Consider the following 21,622-nt stretch of genomic DNA (forward strand, 5'->3'; position numbering starts at 1 on the left):
TTTTGGAATATTTAAAATGGTAGTTTAGAAATATAATCCCAAAACTGTAGCCATAAAAAATAAATACCTATAATAAACTCAACTGCTAAAAAAAGTATAGAAAAACTTACCTTTTCTCGGTCCAAAAGTTTAGTCACTTTTATTTCACCCCTTGAAGGGTCAATTGTAAAAGGATTTCCCTGATTGCCATCTGTAATTGTGTAGTGAATGTGGTTGTTTGAAGGTCCATCGGCATCATCTGCCATAACCTAAGGGAAATTACAGTCTCATTTAAAACAAGTCTATATAGACTCTATCACCATTCACACAAACTCATTCCGTAAATGAATATGGCTGTTTTTATCTAATATATCACAATATTACACAGTTCTTAGGAGAAATATCCTAACATTAAGAACATACAATACCATTTAATTTATGGAAAAAATTCAGAAAATTAGTCCTGTTTTCACAAGGAGAACGAAACATATCATAGAAAATCATCTACTTTCCCATAGCATTTCAAGTCTCTGGCTCCAAACTTTTTAAAAATTAATTTCATTTCACTCAGTGGCAAACATCTTTATTAATTTATGACCATCTTCCAATCATTAATTATTCCTTTCAGACTGAAAGCATGACTGTTATAACAGAGTATTTCAAGGGAAAAAGTGAAAATACATACTGTAATGACTGATTGTTCAAGCATAGCATCCTCACTGATTACTGCAGTGTAAGTGTCTTGGCTAAACACTGGAGTGTTGTCATTGATATCTGTTACATTAATATTCACTGTTACAACATCACTTAATGAAGGTGTGCCTCCATCTGTGGCTTCTACTGTCAAGTAATACTCATGAGAGCTTTCATAGTCCAAGCTGTCAATGATAAAAATGGCTCCTATTGGAGGAAATAAATACACAGAAATTCACTGTTACTGTAGTACTATATATTGCAACTTCTAATAAACATTCAACTTCTTCAGGGTTCGATTTGTCACTGTAAAGCTGGAGCTACGCAGTGAAATGATCAGATTACATACAGAAGGTCAGTGTCACTACCATTAAAGATTTCTACTTTAAAATCACCTGGCTGGGATTTTATAATTATAAAAAGTAGCATAATGAAGAAATTTAGAAAAATTATTTTTAACTTTTTAAATTGAGATTAACTGAAAATACAAAAATACCTTTAGCCTGACTTTCCTTGCACTAACATTTATTTCAGACGTGGAGAGGACAACACAGAAAAAGTAGGAGTAGTGTCTGGCCATGACTTATTATCAATAGAAATATCTCACTTAAAGTGCAAATTCTTAACCAGATAGTTAAAATAGCTCAGTCACTAACATACGCATTAATTTGCTGCTATAAGAGTGTTTCTCTGGAATTTTCTTACTCATTTCAAATCTGTGAAGAAGTTAAACTGGCAAATTACAGTACAGTACTGTGCAGGTGCTGGAAAAAGTAGTAGGAAGAATTGTAATGTCAGTTATGCTGATATATTAACTATTATTGACTTTCAGGTAGGGATCTTACTTAAAAACAAAAACAAACAAAAAAGAAACTCAGCAGAAGTGAATTCTAAGAAAATAACTATATAAGAAAACAAAGCTATAATTGAGGTTTACGAGAACTTTTAACAAATTATTGCCATTAATAGGTTAAATTTTTCCAAAGAAGCTAAGTGTTTCCATTAGAAGCAGAGACTAGTTTCAGAGACTAAATCTGATTAACAAGTGAGCCTGAAATCTCCATCATCATGCTAGATAAATACTTGAATAGAATACTACTATCTTTCTTTAATGACACATCAAGCTTCTCTGGAATGATTGTCTTCATGGGCCAATATCTACTTTTCCCTGCCAATTTCATTTCTGATCTTTCTTTCACCAAGTCTGGATGCTTGTCTTGATTACATGGCTTCTGCGAAAAAAAATGTTAGGCTTCTGTCATTACAGAACCACGTCTTCCCCTCTGGGTAAGAAACATTCCAGCTAGAAAACCTTTCCTTTTGCCAACTATATGAATATAACTGAAATAAATAATAAATAGGAGTGAAAAATAAATTCTGTTCTCGTCGAGTAAGCACCTTGTCAAAATGGGTGAGCAAACAGTAGCACCGCCTTTACAGCGAGGATGATGCACATAGATTATGCAGTGTACTTGCCTGCATTACTGCAGAACATAGTATGGCATTATTCTTGTTTAGACTAACATATCATTTCAGGATAAGATAAGACTGAATAAGCATTACTGCAAGATCAGTTACATTCTTACCTGTTGCTGAATCAATACTGAATTTTCCATGTTCATTCCCACTGACTATTGAGTACGTGATTTCAGCATTGGCTTCAATGTCCCTGCTTGCAGCATGGATCTGGAGAACTTCAGTCCCAACCACTGTGTCTTCTGATACACTTGCACTGTACTCCCTATACTCAAATACAGGTGGATTATCATTTATATCCAAAACAGAAACTATAAGACTACTTGTGGAAGACAGCCTTCGAGGTAAACCTTCATCTGTAGCCTTCAAAGTCAGTGTGTACACAGCTTGCAACTCCCGATCCAAAGACTTCTCCAACCGGATGATTCCAGAGAATTCATCAATAGAGAACTGGCCCTCTGCAGAGTTCACCAGTGAATAATGGATTTTACGGTTCATCCCTGTATTTTGAAAACAGTTGCAGAGCATGAAGCAGCAGACAAAATACACCAACAAAATAACAGATCTGACAGCTATAAGAATAAAATGTGCATGTTAAATACTATCATTCATGCTACAGTAAATTTCAGCAAAAATTAATGGCTCCTGTCAAGGGCAGAATGATTTCCAAAAATATGTAATTAATTAAAAAAAGTTAAGCTGGCCCTTCACTGCACCAATTTTCTGCCAGATAAGAAAACATGAAGCATGGTTCTGCTTCAGTCACAGTACTAGCTAATATGAAACGATTTGTAATACAAATCTAATTATAACTTTAGAACAACAACATCTGCTTAGCAGGCTTAAAAAATAACATGGGAGGATATGGAAGAGTTTGGCTGTATCAAATAACTAGATGCAGTTCCAGTGAGTTCATTTAAGAACCATAACCCAAAATTGACAGGAATATAACTTCCGGCAACGTTTTTGTAAAGGAGAGCAATCAAAAAACTTGGCTTCTGAGCCAAGTATTTTGCTCCTGTGTCTCAAAGATGAGGAAAATGTGAAAACACCTATTACCTTCCAGTTGAGCAACCTAACTTTATTATAACACAAAGAAAGTTTGTTGTTTCAAAAGAGTAAGGCATCTATTATTTCATTAATAATATTGTGATATATGGAAATCATAAAGACATGCCTTTTTATTCTTCCTTACAATAACAAAGCCTGAGAATGTACTCTTTCTAATGTCATTTTCAGTTTGTGTTCACTTAAATACTTCTAACTAAATAGTAAGAGAAGAGACAGCAAAATCTTAATAGGGTGACATATGCTTTGGAATCAAATGGAATAGTTCATTTGGAACGGGCCTTCTAAGTTCATCTAGTCCATAAATAAATCTATAATTGACCAGTGTTCTCTTTGCAGCATGATCATTTATGTCTGGCCTGAGGAATGCACATTCAAGATCTTTTGAATACATATTTACACAAACATACAGGGCTTACACACTTACACCAGGAGTAAAAGAGTATAACCAATCATAACAACTTATCACACTACAAATATCCTATGTTTTGTCTTTCTTCCCTCTTCTTTTTTTGTGGGGAGAGACAAAAGAGATTTTTTCCAAGCTACTCAAAGCACAAAAGTCAGGAGATACATAATTCAGCAGATCTAAATATATCTTTCAGGAATCCATTCAGCAATCCTGTCAGTTCCCCTGAAAGACTTAACACCTTTCAGAATTAAATTTAATATTAATACATTAAATATATTAATTATATTAATATAATGCATTAAATAAGCATTGCTATAACTTTGAGACCAAAAAGGCAAAAGTTTTAGTCAAAGAATGCATACCCGCATCTGCATCTGTTGCTTGCACTCTTGTCAAAAGTGTTTTAGGCTCTGTGTTTTCAAATACCGTAATGGAGTAAGGATCAACTGTGAACACTGGGGCATTATCATTCACGTCTTCTAGAGTCAGAATAATGTTAGCCTGGCAGAATCTTCCTCCTCCATCTGTGGCTTTCATTAGAAGGTAATAAACTGCTTGCTGCTCACGGTCCAATGGCATTAATGTTTTCAGTTCACCTATAAACAGAATAACAAATATAAGTTCATGCAAGTTGCAAAAATTATATATCCCTAACATGTTCTTTTCGAATACCTCTGTACTCAGCAAAACAAAACAACAATTTTCTTTTTGAGAATAGCTTAATCAGTGGCCACGTCAGTGATCTGCCTTTTCAGGTCAGATTAAATACACATCTCTTTTTTCCATTGCTTTTGAAGGCGAAATCAGCTAGAGTAAGAGTATCCAACAGTGTAGAGACAACGTGCATGCATTCACAAATTAAAGTGTTATCATGTAGAGAAAATTAAAATATGGTAAAGTCCGCGTACTGTTTTCCTGGCTGTGTTCCATCCAGAGGAAAGAACTTCACCCTCATCTTCCAATTTTCAGTGAATAAACAGAGCTATTTACACCATCAAATATAACCAAATTAGCTTTTACAGACAAATCTCCAGAAGTCTAACACATATTCTCTTTCCAAAGTGACAGAAACCATACCTGAAACAATGTGTAGCCACTGTCTCTTTTTGACTGATTCAAAAAACATTCTGAAATATTGTTTGCAAGTGTGCTTGCCCCAACATTCTGAATTTATGTAACAACTTATTAGTACAGCACACGGGTTACATTCAAAATCAATCTCCTTGAAGTAAGATCCTTTTCATTTATTTTGCCACTAAAGTGTTCTTATTTCCTTCTCTATATTTCTGCTATAACTTTGTATCTATCTTGTTAATTTCTTTTTCTATATTGCTAACTCCCTTACTACTTATCTACTGCAGTTTGCAGTGCACAGAGTTCTTGCACTGGGCTACATAATAATTCAAAAGTAGTGAATACCATGAAAAGCAAACAATGTCAGGCAAGTTAAAAGCTTATCTTTATTATATATAATGATTCAAAAAAAATTGGAGCCAATTTTGGCATTTACTATGGAAAGGAAACATGTTGCTTATTCTAACCTCTGCCCATTTAACATGCCAAACCAAATGATGGCAGGGAGAATCCGAATGAAAATTATCTTATCTTTAGTTTACCAACTGTGATTGCTACTAATACAATATAAATAGTACAAAAATTCATGGCATATTCTTACTCCAAGCACTTCTGCATGAAGTCTCTGGCTTCAGGGCAGTTACCCTATTTACTTTAGTTTCTCATTTATTAAACACTGCCTTTTCCCCAGCTTCTAATCAATATATTATTTATGTACTACAAACTCATATAATACATTAACTCTTAATGAAAAGCTTCAAATACTGACATTTATGTGTATTGTAATGTAGTCATAAAACATTTTATAAAGTGAAGTCACGATTCCTTTTGTTTATAAAGCTTTGTTACCTGTGTCTGGAGTGAGTCTGAACTTCTCTGCTCCAGGGCCATGTAATGTATATGTAATTTCTGCATTGGAACGAATATCTGCATCTGTAGCAGATACCTGCATTATCAGTTTGCCTGGAAGAGCGTCCTCAGGAACAATATCAGTGTATAAAGCCTGAAAAAGTTTTAAATTTCATTCAAAGACTTAATACACGGAGTAAATAGGCTTGGAAAGGGGATGCAAAGGGAGAACGGCAGTTGAGAAAATATTGTTTTAGTATTTGGGAACACGTAAAGTGAATCAAAGGATGAAATACTGAAAATGACAAGGACTTACAATTTTCCAATTAATTATTTCACATTTATTAAATTATTCAAAGGTAATTATTACTAAAACTATAGGGACACTTTGCGTGTTAACACAGCTGAGTACTGGGAACAGATGTAACAGATTAACCGATAATTAAGTGCATTCCCAAGCTAGGAGGTCTGAATTTTTAGCAATTTCCCTTTTTTCTCTTCTGGTAAATCATTTTGTCTAGGTCGGACTCAATCCAGAAGACACCAATACCCATTGTTTACGTTGCAATTCATGAAATACAAGCTTCCAGTTTAAAAGGCACTAAGCAGTCATATAGTTCATTTATAGCACTATATAGCTAATATACAAAGACTTATAGATAACATCAATATTATCAAAGGAGTAAAGTTAAAAACACTTACTAGTTTGTAGTTAACTACAATCTTTTGTACACATGTACATGTTGATCAACATAAACACTAGACTAATAAAAAGAATCAGTCACTGTGTATTTGATCCTTCCCAAAACAAGAAAACATTTTGCCCCTCTGCCTGTTATTAAAATAAAAAGAAGCTGGCTATGAAAATCCAGTTTGCTTATACTACACTTCTGCTTTCTCCCCCCTTTTTTTTCTTTTCTTTTTTTCCTTTTTCCCATTTATTTGTTATATTTCATATCTGTTTTCGCAAACTATTATGTGATAAAGTAGATGACTTAGTAAAAAAAGAAAAAATTGTGGATCACAGATCTTTGATTTTTGGACAACATTCCAGGCTTTTCAACTCTTCCCCCCACCCCCCATCCCCAAATACATCAACTAAGCAATGGTATTCAGCATTTTTTGAGACTTTGCTTCCTTCAGAAAAATACAGCAAACAAACTGTACTAGCAGCCTAAAACAGTTCCTCAGGGGAAAGTATGCATTAAAACAAGAGAAGTGACCTAAAATTATTTTAATACTACTCTTAAAACACCTAGCCAGTGCTAAAAGTACGTCAATTAATTGTCTTTGATTATTTATTTACATAAACTTGTCCAATTGCTTTGACAGAATTCTTAGTAGTCCAAAGCTCTGTTGCCAACATTAAAGGAACACCCATTTGTCTGTCTCCTAAGAAGCAATTTCAGTGCAATTTTGCCTATGGAAGCAGCTGGACATTGAAGACTATGCCTACCTTTTCACATACAGGGCTGTTGTCATTAGCATCAAGGACTTTAACCTCCACCACAGCTCTAGTAGCAAACGTTCCATCAGTAGCTGTAATATTTAGAAGGTAATGGTCCTTTTCTTCCCTGTCCAGGGACTTTTTGACATAAACTTTCCATTCATTCTGTACATTTTCAACAGCAAATTGTCCCAAGAGATCACCTCCTATAATATAAAAGTAAACTTTTAATTAAAAACAAGAGGGAGAATTTAACTATTACTTTATCAACACTAAATTACATCTAAAAATAAAATACAAATTTAAATACAAATTTAAAGCAGCCACTTTCTGAGGCTGTATTTGAAAAAGTTTTAATTTTCACATACAAATAGTAGGTTCTGATACAATATTTAATTGCTGCCAATAGAATCTATAAAAATCAATGTAGGAATTCATGTAGCAGCATTACAGATAACATTGTAAGACACTGGGAGAATGAAAACCATTAGAATACTCACTGGAAGGCAATTATTTTGTATTTCTTTGGTTCTGTTTTTAACTGCAATGGTGATTTCAGTGCAAACGTTTATTTCTTTATAAAATATATGTAAACTAAACAGAATACTTAGGGAAGCATGTTGAGCAAAACACATATCAAACAGGAAGCCAAAGACCTATTTTCCAAAACTCTTTTCCCCCTTAATCATCCCCACTGATATTTAATTTTAAGACATACACTTTCTTTCTTTGCTGCTAAAAGGTTTCAAGTATGTTTCAAAAATTTGAAGGATTAAGTTATAGCGCACATAATTCCAGGACACCTCAAATGATTTTTTCTGACATTACTCAAAAAGAGTTACCTGTAATGTAGTAAGAGACTTGTCTATTGACTTCTTCCGTATCAGCATCAGTTGTACTTAAGATGGCAATTATTCCTCCAGGAGGGTCATCCTCACTGACTGTTCCTTTATATATCTCTGCAGTAAAGCGTGGAGGATTGTCATTCACATCTGTAACAGTAACTTCAACCACAGCCAGAGAAGACAGCTGAATTTTTTCACCTCGATCAGATGCAATCACTGTAATTTTGTATTTGTCTCGCATCTCATGGTCAAGTTCTTTGAGAGTGGTAATCCAGCCAGTTTCCATGTTTATGGCAAAAGACTCTATAACATCTAGTTCTTGAGAAGGATCTAAGCTGTAAGTGACCTGCCCATTAAGTCCTGAATCTAAGTCAGTTCCTTTTACTTGGATCACTCTTGTTCCAGCTGGCATGTTTTCTACGATGAATGCTTCATATGGATTGGATTCCAAAACTGGTTTGTTATCATTTGCATCTCTTACTTGAATGCTTACTTCTACTGAGGAAATAACATTATAATCTTCGTTTGTATACTGTGCTACTACTGAGAACTGGTACCATTTAGTTGTTTCATGATCAAGATTCTTCTCAAGTTTCAATTTTCCAGTCTGTCGATCAATCACAAAAAAATTATCTCTATTGCTTTCAGGAGTGTTTCCTTTAATCAGACTATACACCAAAGTCTGATTATGCTCTGCTTTGATAACATCTATCTCAGTTCCAACTGGAATGTCCTCTGAAACCATGTAAGAGTAAAATGGTTCTGAAAATTTTGGAAGAGACACTTCTGGTGGGAGTATTCTAGCATAAACGGGAACAACTGACTCTTTCTGGGGGGATCCGCCATCAACAGCTCTAACAAAAAACGTTAGAAACTCATTTTCTAAACCAATTAAGCTTTCTTTTGTTGTAATTATACCAGACAAAGAATCAATTTCTAAATTCTCTTTAACGTTTTCAGACTCTGCTTCAATAGTATATGTGATGTCTGCATTTGTACCCTCATCAGCATCAGATGCCCAGACTTTAATGACAGAAGTTCCACGTGGAACATCAGATCCAATATTTACTTCATACTCCATTGCTCGAAATTGTGGAGCATTATCATTGTCATCTGTAAGTATTACATTAACTGTACAGAAAGCAACTTTTCCTCCTGAATCTTTGGCCATTAAACTAATGGCAATTACTTTTTCTGCTTGTGTTTCACGGTCAAGCTTCTCGGAGGTAAAAATCTGCCCTCTCTCACTTATATAAAATCTATCTTTGGCAAAGTCATTTATAATGTGGTAAGTGATATGGCCATAAGTACCAGAATCTTCATCTCTTGCTCTAACTACGGTCACTAAAGTATGCAATGGAGCATTTTCAGCTAGTTCAACCTCGTATTCATTCTGACTAAAAACAGGGCTGTGCATATTGGCACTGGTTACAGTTACGCGAACTTGGGCTGAGCTCCTGAAAACTCCATCAGAAACAGACACATTAAGAATATAATGTGGCTTCAGTGCCTGCCTGCGTAGGTTTGAGATGGTGATAATGCCAGTTTTACTATTAATTACAAAATTCTTTTGGTCATTGCCTGTCATAATGGAGTACTCCAGTTTGTCAGCATCCGACCTATCTGCATCTGAAGCTTGCACACACGTCACAAAATGTCCACGAGGAGCCAGTTCACTAATTTTAGCTTCATAAACCAATTGGTTAAAAAGAGGAGGGTTGTCATTTAGATCGGTCACATCAACAGTTATAACAGTGTCACTGCTCAAAGGCAGCATGCCACCATCTATGGCCCTTATTAGTAACTTGTGTTGCTGAATTTTTTCATAGTCCAAAGTTCTTGTCGTGAGAATGAGTCCAGTGCTGCTGTCTATGTGGAAGTACTCATGACTTTCAGTGTCATCCTCAATCAAATGATAGGAAATTCCCCTGTTTGTTCCAGAATCAGCATCTGTAGCACTCACTTGTAAAACAGATGTTCCAATGACTGATGCCTCAGAAAGAGTTACAGTGTAAGACTGCTCTGTGAACATGGGAGGATTATCGTTGATGTCTTCCACTATTATGTCTACAAACACATCAGCATGCGCTCCAGTCAGGGAGTCTGTTGCTCGGATATTCAGCTTGTAGGCTGGATGAGACTCAAAGTCAAGAGGGGCAACAACATTTATCACCCCAGTGTTGAAGTTGATCATGAACTGATTGAAAGGATCTCCATCTGTGATGCTGTAAAACACTTTAAGTCCTTCTGGGCTGTTTGCTTGCACATGTACTACAGGACTATGGAGCTGAATATTTTCTGGTATCTCTGCACTATAGAAAGGCTTTTCAAAAACTGGCATAGCTTTATTCATAACTGTAATTGGGACTATAACTTCAGCAGAAAAAGCAGGTTCTCCTCCATCTTTTGCTACTACTGTGACCAGGTACTCCTTATTTACTGTGTCTGGTTCAAACTTCTTCTTCAGAGAGATTTCACCAGAGGGATCAATTTGGAAATGTTCATGATGCTCTTTAAGATAGTAATGCACTTCTCCATTTCTGCCTGCATCTTTATCTATGGCGGTGACACGTCGAATAACATAGCCTACTTCAGAGTCTACTTTAACTGCTGCATAATATGGAAGATTGACAAAAAGTGGAGCATTATCGTTTACATCTTCCACTGTGACTTTAACTACAATATGTGCAACAACTGATGGTTTATGTTCCTCTGTTACTTCTATGACCACATCAAAAGATTCTTGCTGTTCACGATCAAACGGTATTCCTGTTGTTGAAAGGACTCCTGAAGTTGGGCTTACTTTAAATCTGCTATCTGGGTTTAGAATATGATAAAACAAAGGCTCATTTATTTGATTCCCTATAGCAGTAATCACAGCTATTGTTTTTGCCTCAGTGGAATTCTCCTGCACTACTGCAGAGTAAGAACTCTGTGTAAATTTCAGTTGGCTTACTTTGCTTTCTTTCACATTAATTTTTACAGATGCAGTGCTTGCAAATCTGCCATCAGATGCTCTCACTGTTAATTCATATCTACTTCGTAACTGAGTTGTATTTTGTACTGTTATATCTCCAGTCTTGGGATTTATTGAAAATTTTTCTCCAATGTTGCCTTCGATAATGGAATAAATTAGTTGTGAAAAAATGCCTGAATCAGCATCAGTGGCATTTACGCTGATGACTTTCACGCCTTTATAGGTTGGAACCAAAATGGATGTGTCATACAGCTCTCTTGAAAACACAGGAGGACAATCATTGATGTCAACTACATAAATAGTAACATTAGCTGCATATTCTGCATATAAACGTGGAATGCCCATATCATGTACTTGTACAGAAAAGTGGAAAATATTTGTCTCTTCATAGTCCAGACTCATTAATGTCCGAATGGCACCAGTGCTAGAATCAATGGCAAAATACTTGCGGACAGATGGTTCAACAATTTGATAAACAAGCAAAGCATTTGATTCTTTATCAGCATCCATAGCTCGAATTACTAATGGAACATTCTTGTCAGTCAGAACCACACTGTTAACTGAAGCTGATTCACTAATGAGTCCTGTATATTCAGACTGCATAAAAATTGGTATATTGTCATTCTCATCCCGAAGATGTACCAAAACTGTTGCATTAGTGGTCAAGCCAGCCATGTTTGTTCCCTGCACAGTTAGTGTGTAAACAGGCAAAGTTTCAAAGTCAAGTGCCTTCTGTGAAACAATGACACCCGAGTTTGGGTTGATAGCAAAGACATCTCCTATATTACCATCTTTTATTTCATAAACTACAGAAGACAGACTGTATGCTGTAACCATTCCAACAAAACTGCCAATGCTAGCACTTTCGCTGATTTCTGTAGAATATTCTTTGGCTGTAAATTTTGGCGAGGCATTATCAGAAACTGTAACAAATATATGCACAGAAGCCACTTCATTCATTGGAGGATCTCCTTTGTCTGTAGCTTTTACCATCAAGTTGTACTCTTCCTGGTTACTATGATCTAATTCTTTTGCAATTTTAATTATACCCAAGATAGGATCTATCACAAAGGAATTTCCAATATTCCCTGTAAAGAAAAATAAAGTAATTAAGAAAATTAAATAATGATTGTTTATTGTACAAAAAAAGACAATGTAAAGAGAAAATAGAGAATGTTAAAGTTTCTTAATTTTGTTTAACAAACATCTGTAGCCTCTCTGGAAAGTTTTCTGTAATGAAGAGTTTGCAGAAATTCTAAATTTAATTGTGGAAACACTGCATAAAACACTAAACTATTCGAGACTTAAAAATAAATGCAAAATATTCTATTCCTTTTTTTAAAAGTTAAAAAAAAGGCTAGTATCCTGCAATTTTCAACATTATAAATTATACTTTTTCTTCAAATTATTTTTGTTATTGAATTTGTGCTTAAGCCTACTTAAGTACCTACTGAAGCTGAAAAGAAATTATATTCAGAAATTAACATTAGTGGAAGTCAGGTCACATTACAGGATTTAGAATAACTAGATAGTTCTGGAAAAAAAAAATTTAAGGACACTTCTGAATCTCAGTTGTTTATGCAAGTATTGTTTAAATCTCTGCTTCAGAATGAACCTTTCTGGACTGGACCAAAAGTTGCATTTTCTCTAACTTCACATCAATACATAGGTAAGTTATTCCCTGTGATCAAGTATTAGGAGAAAAATACTATCTTCTGACTATTACAAGCTGACACTTGATAACTATTTTTCCTCATGTTTTCAGATATATAGCTGAATTCCATTGCACAAAGTATTCAGCTCATGTACTAAAATAGAGGAAGATTAATATTGTAGTTCCTTAAAATTTGTATTACTAGAGCCATGATCTCAGCATGGAAAAAAAATGTAAGAACTTCTGAGTTATGCATACAAGTAGGCAAGAGGTTTTTTTTTTCTTTTTTTTTTTCTTAAAAGTCGAGGCTCTAAACACAGTGGCATTCTTAGAATATCCCATTACAAATCTAGGCAGACATTACAAACATTTAAGGAATGTTCTATCCATATGCTTAGAACATCAGTTACAATGCTTTAGCCTCCCAGTTGGTCACTCTCCTATAAAACAAACCTAATAAAGTCTTACATTTACTCCTACAAAAAGCTAGAAGAAAGGAAGAGAGAACAGCATGTAACTTCATATTAAACAGCATGCATACAGAATCTTTTTCTTGCAGCATTTTGTCATTCCTAAAACATGCACTGCTGAACTAGGAAAGGCAAGAGAAAAGTTTCATGTCTTGCCTATAAAGTCATATATCTTCAAATTATAGAAAAAAAATACACATATATTAAGGAATTTATCAAATATATTCCTTCTCTTCGAGCTACCCTAATCATAGGTTCATTTCCACAGTGCTTCAATGTTTTCGTGTCAATGCTTTGATGGAAAAAAAGGAAAATATTTACAACAAACAATTCCTACAGCTTTGCAAAGTAACGGATGTCAAACAAAAATAAAACATTTGTGCATATCACCTTGAGTGGAACCATAACTAAACAAATTTTAGCAACTGTTCTCTTTAATATACAATTGCTTATGCTTGCAGCTGAGATTTTTATTTTAAATTACTTTCTAAAAGGAAAGTAGTACAGCATCTAGCTAATGAAGTTTAAATGACGTTTTTATTTTTCATTAAGCCTAAATAGCTAAGGACCTGAACAACTGTAGGCCTGTATCTAGATTTCACAAACTGAACCAGAACTCACTTCCAAATGCTAAGTGAACTCACTCAGTGCCATCCCATAATCACACTACTGAAAATCACCATCATTTAAATTTCATTGTTAAAGGCAAGTTCAGAAAGATACAATGAAGCATAAAATAAGCAGTGGTATCCAATGTTCTTCTCTGACCTGCAATCTCAGGTCTCTCAGTGACAAACTGACTGGCTATTAAAGGAATTCTTATATGTTTTATTGAACCAGAATAGCAATCCCAATTTAAAATCACCCAGATGGAACCAGGCAAAGCAAGACCTTCCATGCTACTTGTATCAGAAATTTTAACTTAAACTGCAAAATTTAGTAGTTATTTCTTCAGAAGTATATGAATACTACTTTTGAGCTCCCTTCTTTCACAATGCACTAAACACCAAAGTTCTTGTCTCATTATTTTACTTTTTTCATCACATATTTGATTCACTTATACTGTAAATTCTCAAAAAGAATGCTCTTTCAGATCTGAACTTTAGATATGAAATTCTGTATTTTCTAAAGAACACATCCTCTTTCAGAATTTAAAGGTATCTTTCCTTGCAGGAGGGCAATACAAATAATTAAGGGAAGATGATGAATGTTTACCATTGTAGTTTTCTTTTCAACACTCTCAGGCTGTATCTTTAAATACATGACACAAAATACGATGCGTACTCTCACAGCTATTTTTTACATGTCTACAGTTGAAACAAAACACAACCAAGTATCATTTTAAAAGCAAACTGAAGATATAAGAACGTCAACATACCTGATTCAATAGAATATACAAGTTCTGCATTTTTTCCTTTGTCCTTATCTAATGCTGTAACCTGGAGGACTGCTGATCCAACAGCTGCTGACTCATACACACGGCCTTCATAGGAAGAGCTGGTGAACCATGGTGCATGGTCATTTGTGTCGCTGACATTAACGATGATCCTAGCGTAGTTGCGCTTTACAGGAACATCTTGATCTCGAACCTAAAACAATTAGCATAATACTAGTAATTATCATTGATAATTCAGAGGTTCACCAAATGTTACTAATTATTTAAGGTTCGATCTTTACCAATCAGAGACAAAGATTGAATACAAATTAAATGTACAAATAAATGTTTGTATTAGGGGGAAAAATAAAAAATTTTTTAAGAAGTGCTTGTTATAGATTACAGAACAAATATTGTGCTTATTTACCATTACTGTGAGAACATGCTGGTTCATTGTCTCATGATCTAGTTTTTCTGTGGTATAAAGAGATCCAGTTCCAGGGTCCAGACGAAATTTTTTAAGGCTGATGGGATCAGTGCTGCTTTGTATTGTATATATCAGTTTATTCTTCTCATCTCTGTCTGTGGCACTAACTTGCAAAATTTCTGTCTCTGGTACGGTGTCTTCAGGTATAACAACTTCATATTTTGAAGCAGAAAATTGAGGCCTGTGATTATTTGTGTCTATAACTTTGATATAAACCTGAAATTATACATTGGAAGGGGAAAGTTTTAATAATTTCTAGTAAATAGGAACAAAAAAGAGTATCATTAAAAAATCAAACCATAAATGTACATAATACCAATGTAAGAAAATTTTTTTCTTTTTTTTTTTCTTCCAGGGAAAAGGAGAGAGGTATAGGTAAGAGTTACAGCAACTCACTAAAACTGAATCTGCTTCATCTTCCTCAAAGTCAAAAGTAGCTTCCAAGAACATTAGAAGGATTTTATTCAAAGTAACAGCAGAAAGACTGCTTCATAGAAGTAACGAAGTGCTGCACCAAACTCTGGAAGCACCACAGTGTAGTCTGATGAACTGAAGTGAGAGTGTGGGAACACAAAGAACTGGGGTGCAGAACTTCTGGGTAAATCTCTATTGTGAGATACAAGGATATTCCCCCAAACTGGGATGTTACCCACTGTGCTAGCTGAAATAACCATCACCAGAAAGAGTATTTTCACGGGCAACTTCACTCAGATAAAAGAGAAAACAGACTGGCATATAAAATGTAATATAGGAACACAGGTGAAGAGGGCAAATGTGGAATGTTAAGAATTAGAAGCCAGATATGGAATGAAATTCTACACAAGGAATAAAAAGTTTTAAGTTTATTTGAAAACACAAAACCATCTGTGGGTAAACAAGATCATCAGGAAATATAAGCAGCAACTAAGAAGAAGCTCATACTAAAATACACTTTTGCCTCAGTTTCATTCACAGAGGAAAATAGGAAGAGTGACCCGGCACTAGACAAAATTAAAATGAGATATTGGAAAAAATGGACTAAGTTGCTAAATGAAAACTATTCAGCAGGACAAGATGGAGCCACTCATGCTGGATTACAGTAAAAATAATAATAAAAAGATGGCAATACTCCTGTTTAACATGCACTATTAATAACATTGAGCTCCACTGTCAGATAGTAGAGGGGTCTGTAGCATCTGCAGATGTAAGCACAGCCCCATGACTTTTTTAGTACACATATTCTTTGATATTTCAGATAAACAAGTCATAACCCATTATACATTTTGAGAAATATTCATATGCATAGTTTTTCACTATTTGGAACAGTCCAATATAACAAATACAAACTATCACTGCTATTAATAAGGAAAATCTACCAGAATCCTCAGGAAACAGAATAAATAGAAAAGAAATGTAATTCTTTGGTACACTGATAAAATCCTTTGCAAGAGGTTGCTATGGAAACTAAGGACTTTGTTGTGTTTTTTTTCTTTGTCATTGATTAGAAATAACTTAGAGATGAAAAATAAAAAGTTAGAATAAATACCAATTTTCAGTAATGAGAAAATTAATAGTAGGTGACCCAAGACGTGTTTTAGGTCAGGGTTTTAAATATATTCAGTAATAAATTCAACTGGAAAATGAACAGAAAGAATAAAAAGCAAATGACCTTAAATAAGCCTTTTTTAGATTGTCTGACTAGAGATGAATAAATACAATACATTTTAATGCATCCTGGCAGAAAAAGTTCATATAAAATATGGAATGGTCCAATACAGTCACTTACATAGTTTACATAAACTTACATAGTTTATGAGCAGTTTGTGAGCACTTACATGCTCAGGAAAATTAAAAATAGCTAAGAATAGCTAAGATAGCTAAGAAATTAAAAAGCAGAAAACCCAATATTAATATAAATTAAACTACACTGATATATACTGTATAAAGGAAAACTAAAAAGACTGTAATCAACACAATTTATCCACGGATGATATGCTCTCAACATGAATATTCCTCAACAGTTTTTTACTCACTACCTATTTCATAAAAGATTATTAAGTTCAGACTTGAAAAAACATAAGCAAAAAGATAAAGTGTAAAATTTGATTAATTTAATTCAAAATCATTATTGAAGTTCGTGTGCATTTTCCCTCAAATGAGAAAATACAGAAACTTAGACTGAACTTGGAGGTGAGAGGAAATGCAACTCTAGAGCAACTGTGTTAGGTGAATCTTCCATGTGGAAGATATGGTCATCTGATCTGTACTTCTGAAATATACAAAATGAACACAGAAAAGCAGCAATTTGAGAATGCAGCACCACAAAAAAAACAAAAAAACAAAAAAAACACAAAAAAAACAAAACAAAAAACAAACAAAAAACAAAAACAAAAACAAAACACAACCCGTGTGAAGGTACTAAGTTAAAAATCAGGAATGTTGTGACTGTGAAGCCAACTATATTATTAACAAACATATCGCTAAGGAATTAATAGAGTGACTCAATCATTGTAAGTCGCTTGCTCAGGTATTACATTACTTGCTCATTACTCAAATCACTTGCTCAGGCATGAAAAATTTTCTACATAGTGGTAAATACAACTCAAATTTGCACAATAATGCAATTGTTTTAAATTTACCTATAATCAAAAATTTCCATCTGCCTCAGCTGAAAGAGTCTTTTATCTATCCATTTCTCAGTCAGTGATGTTGTCACTTTATGCCCATCCCTGAATTTCAATGGACAAGCATAACATGAATCAAATCACACCCTCATAATAATGAAGGCTACCCGTACACTGGGCTGCTTTACTAAGGTGATCACTCTCCTTCAATTTGCCTGTGATTTTATAGATCCATTACAGTCTGGAGCTCAGCAGAGAAGACAGATCTTGACAGAGAAAAATGGAACCAGTGGAAGGCCACTAAAATCTAGAGGTGTGCAGTAAAAGAACAAGATGAAATGCTCACAAGCTCCAACAAGGGAAACTACAGTTAGACATAAGAAGCCTTCTTTTCAAGGAGGGTTGCCAAACACTGCCATAAAAGCACATCCAAAGAAGTGGTGGAAGCCCTGTCATCTCAGGTACACAGAACTGGATGAATTCCTGAAAAACTTGATGCAGTTGTGCAGTTTGCTCTGCTCTGAGCCACCAGAGACTGAAGTAGATGAGCTACAGGATATCTTCTAACCTAAACTATTATACAAACAGACAAGAAAATCTTGCTTTCAAGTCAGAGAATTTTTGCTGATGGTAAGTGACAGGTGCTACATGTGCATTTTCTTTTAAGTGTGACAGGGCCAAATAGTCACCTAAACTGTTAAGTCTTCATGTAAAATAAAAGGCAACAGAAGACAGAAATAAAATTGTACACACAGTTATTAAAAGCTCATAGAGCAAGAGATAGGTTTGTGTGCATGAGAATGAAGTAACTACACAAAGAGCTTGTGCTACTCTAAAATGTATAATAAAAGACAGCAACGTAAAATTTCAATGAAATTATAAGATTAAATTAAAATAAATTATATGAATATTATCTCTTAAGAAAGAAGTTTAATATCAAGAGGCATGCAATAAAAAAGTTTGACATTAATAGACCATAATGCCATCACCGAAATGAAACAGTGTGGAACTGAAGAAGCTTGACTGAATGCATAAGTCTATGAGCAGATCTCGTGGAGACTAATACAGGTTGGTCACACAGAAACAGAACAAAGTAGACCAGGATTACCTCGGGGCAGAACATCAAGTATATTAACTGCATGATTCATGAAATCTAAATTTCCATTGCAGTGCACTGATTATTAGTGTTACAGAGATGTGTCACTGATTAAACATACTCAGTGTGTAATATTTAATAGTGATGTTTCTTTCTTCTAATATAATTTTGCATTTTTTGACTCCTTGTTGAGTTTTAAATATTTTCCTCTCTTCATTCATAGTAACATTTTATTTTGGCATGTTTATATTCAAGTTCAGAAGCAAAAAGTTATGTTATTCAGAGACAATATAAATGCTGTATATACACTATATAAATAATATAAATGCTGTTTCCAAAATGTCTCTGGAAGCAGTATGGGGATCACATGCCAAAAAGCATGCTTAGTCAATGAAGACTTATCAACCCCAGAGCATAATATCCACATAAATTTTGGATAAGGCAAGATTAAATATTCTACAATCACACAGCAATAAGCAAAATGCTGCAATTAGCTTTACACCATTTTAAATGTTATTTCTAATGAAAAGAACTGAGAGACATAGAAAAGTCTGGAAGCAGTATAGCTCAAAACAAGATTTGTTATTTACTTTCAAAAAGCAACTCAATAGTTCATATATTGCTTCTCATATTCTGTGAATAGCCTTTTCTACTTAAGACCAAAACATTATAATCTGAAAACATAAGTACATTGATTTGTTTTCCAAATGATATTCCTTCCTAATCATCCCTAACATCATTTGTCAAACAAATACCACTACTGTAGGCACGGAATTTGCTTGTTCTTGTTTTGCATCATGCACTTGGCATTTAGATGCATATAAAATTCTAATAGCCTCCACGCCTACTGCTGCTGTATTTTTCAAACAATCTATTTAACTGCAGCCTTGAAAGAGTCAAATACTCTCCAGATGTTAAGAGCCTAAGGCCAGCAAAAGCCTTCCAGTTCAAAGTCCGTTCAGCACACAACTTACAATGAGACTGATGTTTTTTTTTTGTTTCTTGTCCCCCTCCTCAATGTTTTGAAAACGTCATTAGTGTTTTCAAGCCAGAACACAAAATTAATCTGCTGTTAATCAAGGCCTCTTAAATTGTGTACTGTATTTCAGATGTTTACAACTACTTTGCAAGCTAAAAGCTGCATACTGCATATTGTTGATCCAAAAATGTGTGCCCAGTATTCGGAGTTTTTGTGCCCACCATTCCTTACTGTTTATCAGCTCATTAAAGTATTCTACAGAATGTCAACATAACTTTAATCACAGTTATTTCAGCAGCAAGTACAGTGAGTAATGGAACATACACGCTGGTAGCCATAAACAACATCTTCGACTTCGATTTCAAATCAACATTTTTAATTCACCTTAAGGTAAGCCTCATTCCTGAAATTTCTCTTCTTAACTCTAGTCCTGAGGGCTATCTTAGCAAATCAATCAATTTGGGTGGGCAAAGAGTTCAAGGGAGATCAGAGAAACAGTTAAAATCAGGAGTCTGTACATGCACCAACAGTTTCAGAGTTTGAACTAATCCACACTTCCCGATCTGCATACCACAGTAACATGAGACTCAAACAGTAATAGCTAACTTGCGTTTATCCCACAGGCAGGGGAAAAATGAGGATAATGAGAAAGAAGTCTCTGTGTTCTTGTAACAGAAACCTCAAGCTCTATTCTTGCCAACTCTAGCTGAGAGAGGAAAAGTAAAGACATGAAAGAAAATCATACAAAAAGCAATCATAGAAATAAAGGACTATAAATTAAAGACTGCCATTCAAATTCTTCTGCAAATGACTGTTGTGGTAAATGTTCATAATATTCACTCAATTTACAAAATGCTAAAACAACAAATTCATTTAAAGAATTTGGACAAAAGCTACATTGTACACTTCTGAGAAAAACTAAATGAATCACATGACCCAGGGGAAGAGAAGGGGTGAGGGCTAAAGTATTTTCATGACCTTCCAATTCCAAGTTCTTTCTGCATACAAAATAGATCATGGCTCAAATGTGACAGCTGGGGATGCAAATGTCAATTCAACTATATATAAGCAGCAGCACTAGGTAAAATGTCTCCAATCACTTGAGACCACAAGTTCATCACTTACTAACTCCCAAGTCACCCTAACACTTTGCATGGTGGCATTTTGATTGAATTCTTGAAAAAACAAACTAACAAACCGAACAAAACAAAACTCTCCGGTTGTCTTCTGACTTGCCTGGCAAATTAAGTTTGCTGGATTTAGAATTCTTCTAATTTTTTTCACACAAAGTCATACCATCTTTCCAGCACTTGGAAATTGGATTTGGTAAAAATGAACCCAGTCAGTATTTTTACTACAACTAGGCAATAAATTTATAGCAGGATTCTCCAAAATTTTTATGGTGGCTATCAGCATCAGCAACAATGGCACCATGGTTAAGATAGCAGTGAGTTCTTGCTCACATTCTGCTGGGGGAGGACTTACTGTAGTATTTAAAGATATGTGGTCTGGAGTATCACTGACAATCCTCATCACTAAAGGAAAAGTAAGTTCTCAAAGGAAATTGCTATTCTTGCAAATTTTGACTACAGCAATTAGTGTTTTTGATCTATCAAATAAGATGATCTCAATAGAAGAGTGTTTTAAATCCTAAATGTTCATAAGGAATATTTTTGCACTGGCTGAACGGAGGAAGATGACATACAACAACATAGGGTGAAACAACAAAAGAACATACACTGCAGAAAAGTTGAACAACAACAACAAAAAATTACATACATTACAAAGATATCTGTAAACATAAAAGCAGCAGTGTGTAGATTGCTCTTAGCGGCAAGTCAATTACAGGTAACAAGGATACATCATCATCCAAATCCAACAGTTTTAATTCAGTAAATAAATCCTTTCCTTTCCCTCTGAAATAAAAGGAGAGCTCCTCTATGCTCACAGCTCCATTCACACCTATCTAATAAACCAACTACATTCAGGTTCTGGGCTGGGGAAGAAACTAGATGGGGAAAACGGGATATTCATCACAGTTCACTTTACTATGAGATATTTCCATTAGGTTACAAGAAGCTTCTGCTTTACAGAACTTCCTATCAGCCCAACTGCAAATACTTGCCACTGCCATGGAT

At 34.7% G+C, this 21,622-nt stretch overlaps 1 protein-coding gene across 3 annotated transcripts in view; it reads right to left on the bottom strand.

Annotated features, from left to right (window-relative positions):
* The window catches only part of FAT1 (FAT atypical cadherin 1), a 95,497-nt gene that overhangs the window by 18,866 nt on the left and 55,009 nt on the right, over positions 1-21,622 (bottom strand). For all 3 annotated transcript variants that reach the window (XM_003205777.3, XM_010710068.2, XM_010710067.2), the window contains exons 7-15: positions 14,747-15,022; positions 14,323-14,533; positions 7,841-11,908; positions 7,008-7,204; positions 5,552-5,705; positions 3,991-4,224; positions 2,259-2,648; positions 665-879; positions 111-248 (exon numbers count right to left, since the gene is read on the bottom strand). In XM_003205777.3, the coding sequence (XP_003205825.1) occupies positions 111-248; positions 665-879; positions 2,259-2,648; positions 3,991-4,224; positions 5,552-5,705; positions 7,008-7,204; positions 7,841-11,908; positions 14,323-14,533; positions 14,747-15,022 (5,883 nt within the window). The remainder of the gene's footprint in view (positions 1-110; positions 249-664; positions 880-2,258; positions 2,649-3,990; positions 4,225-5,551; positions 5,706-7,007; positions 7,205-7,840; positions 11,909-14,322; positions 14,534-14,746; positions 15,023-21,622) is intronic.

This window comes from Meleagris gallopavo, chromosome 4, assembly GCF_000146605.3.
Source record: "Meleagris gallopavo isolate NT-WF06-2002-E0010 breed Aviagen turkey brand Nicholas breeding stock chromosome 4, Turkey_5.1, whole genome shotgun sequence".
In the NCBI taxonomy this organism is placed as follows: domain Eukaryota; kingdom Metazoa; phylum Chordata; class Aves; order Galliformes; family Phasianidae; genus Meleagris; species Meleagris gallopavo.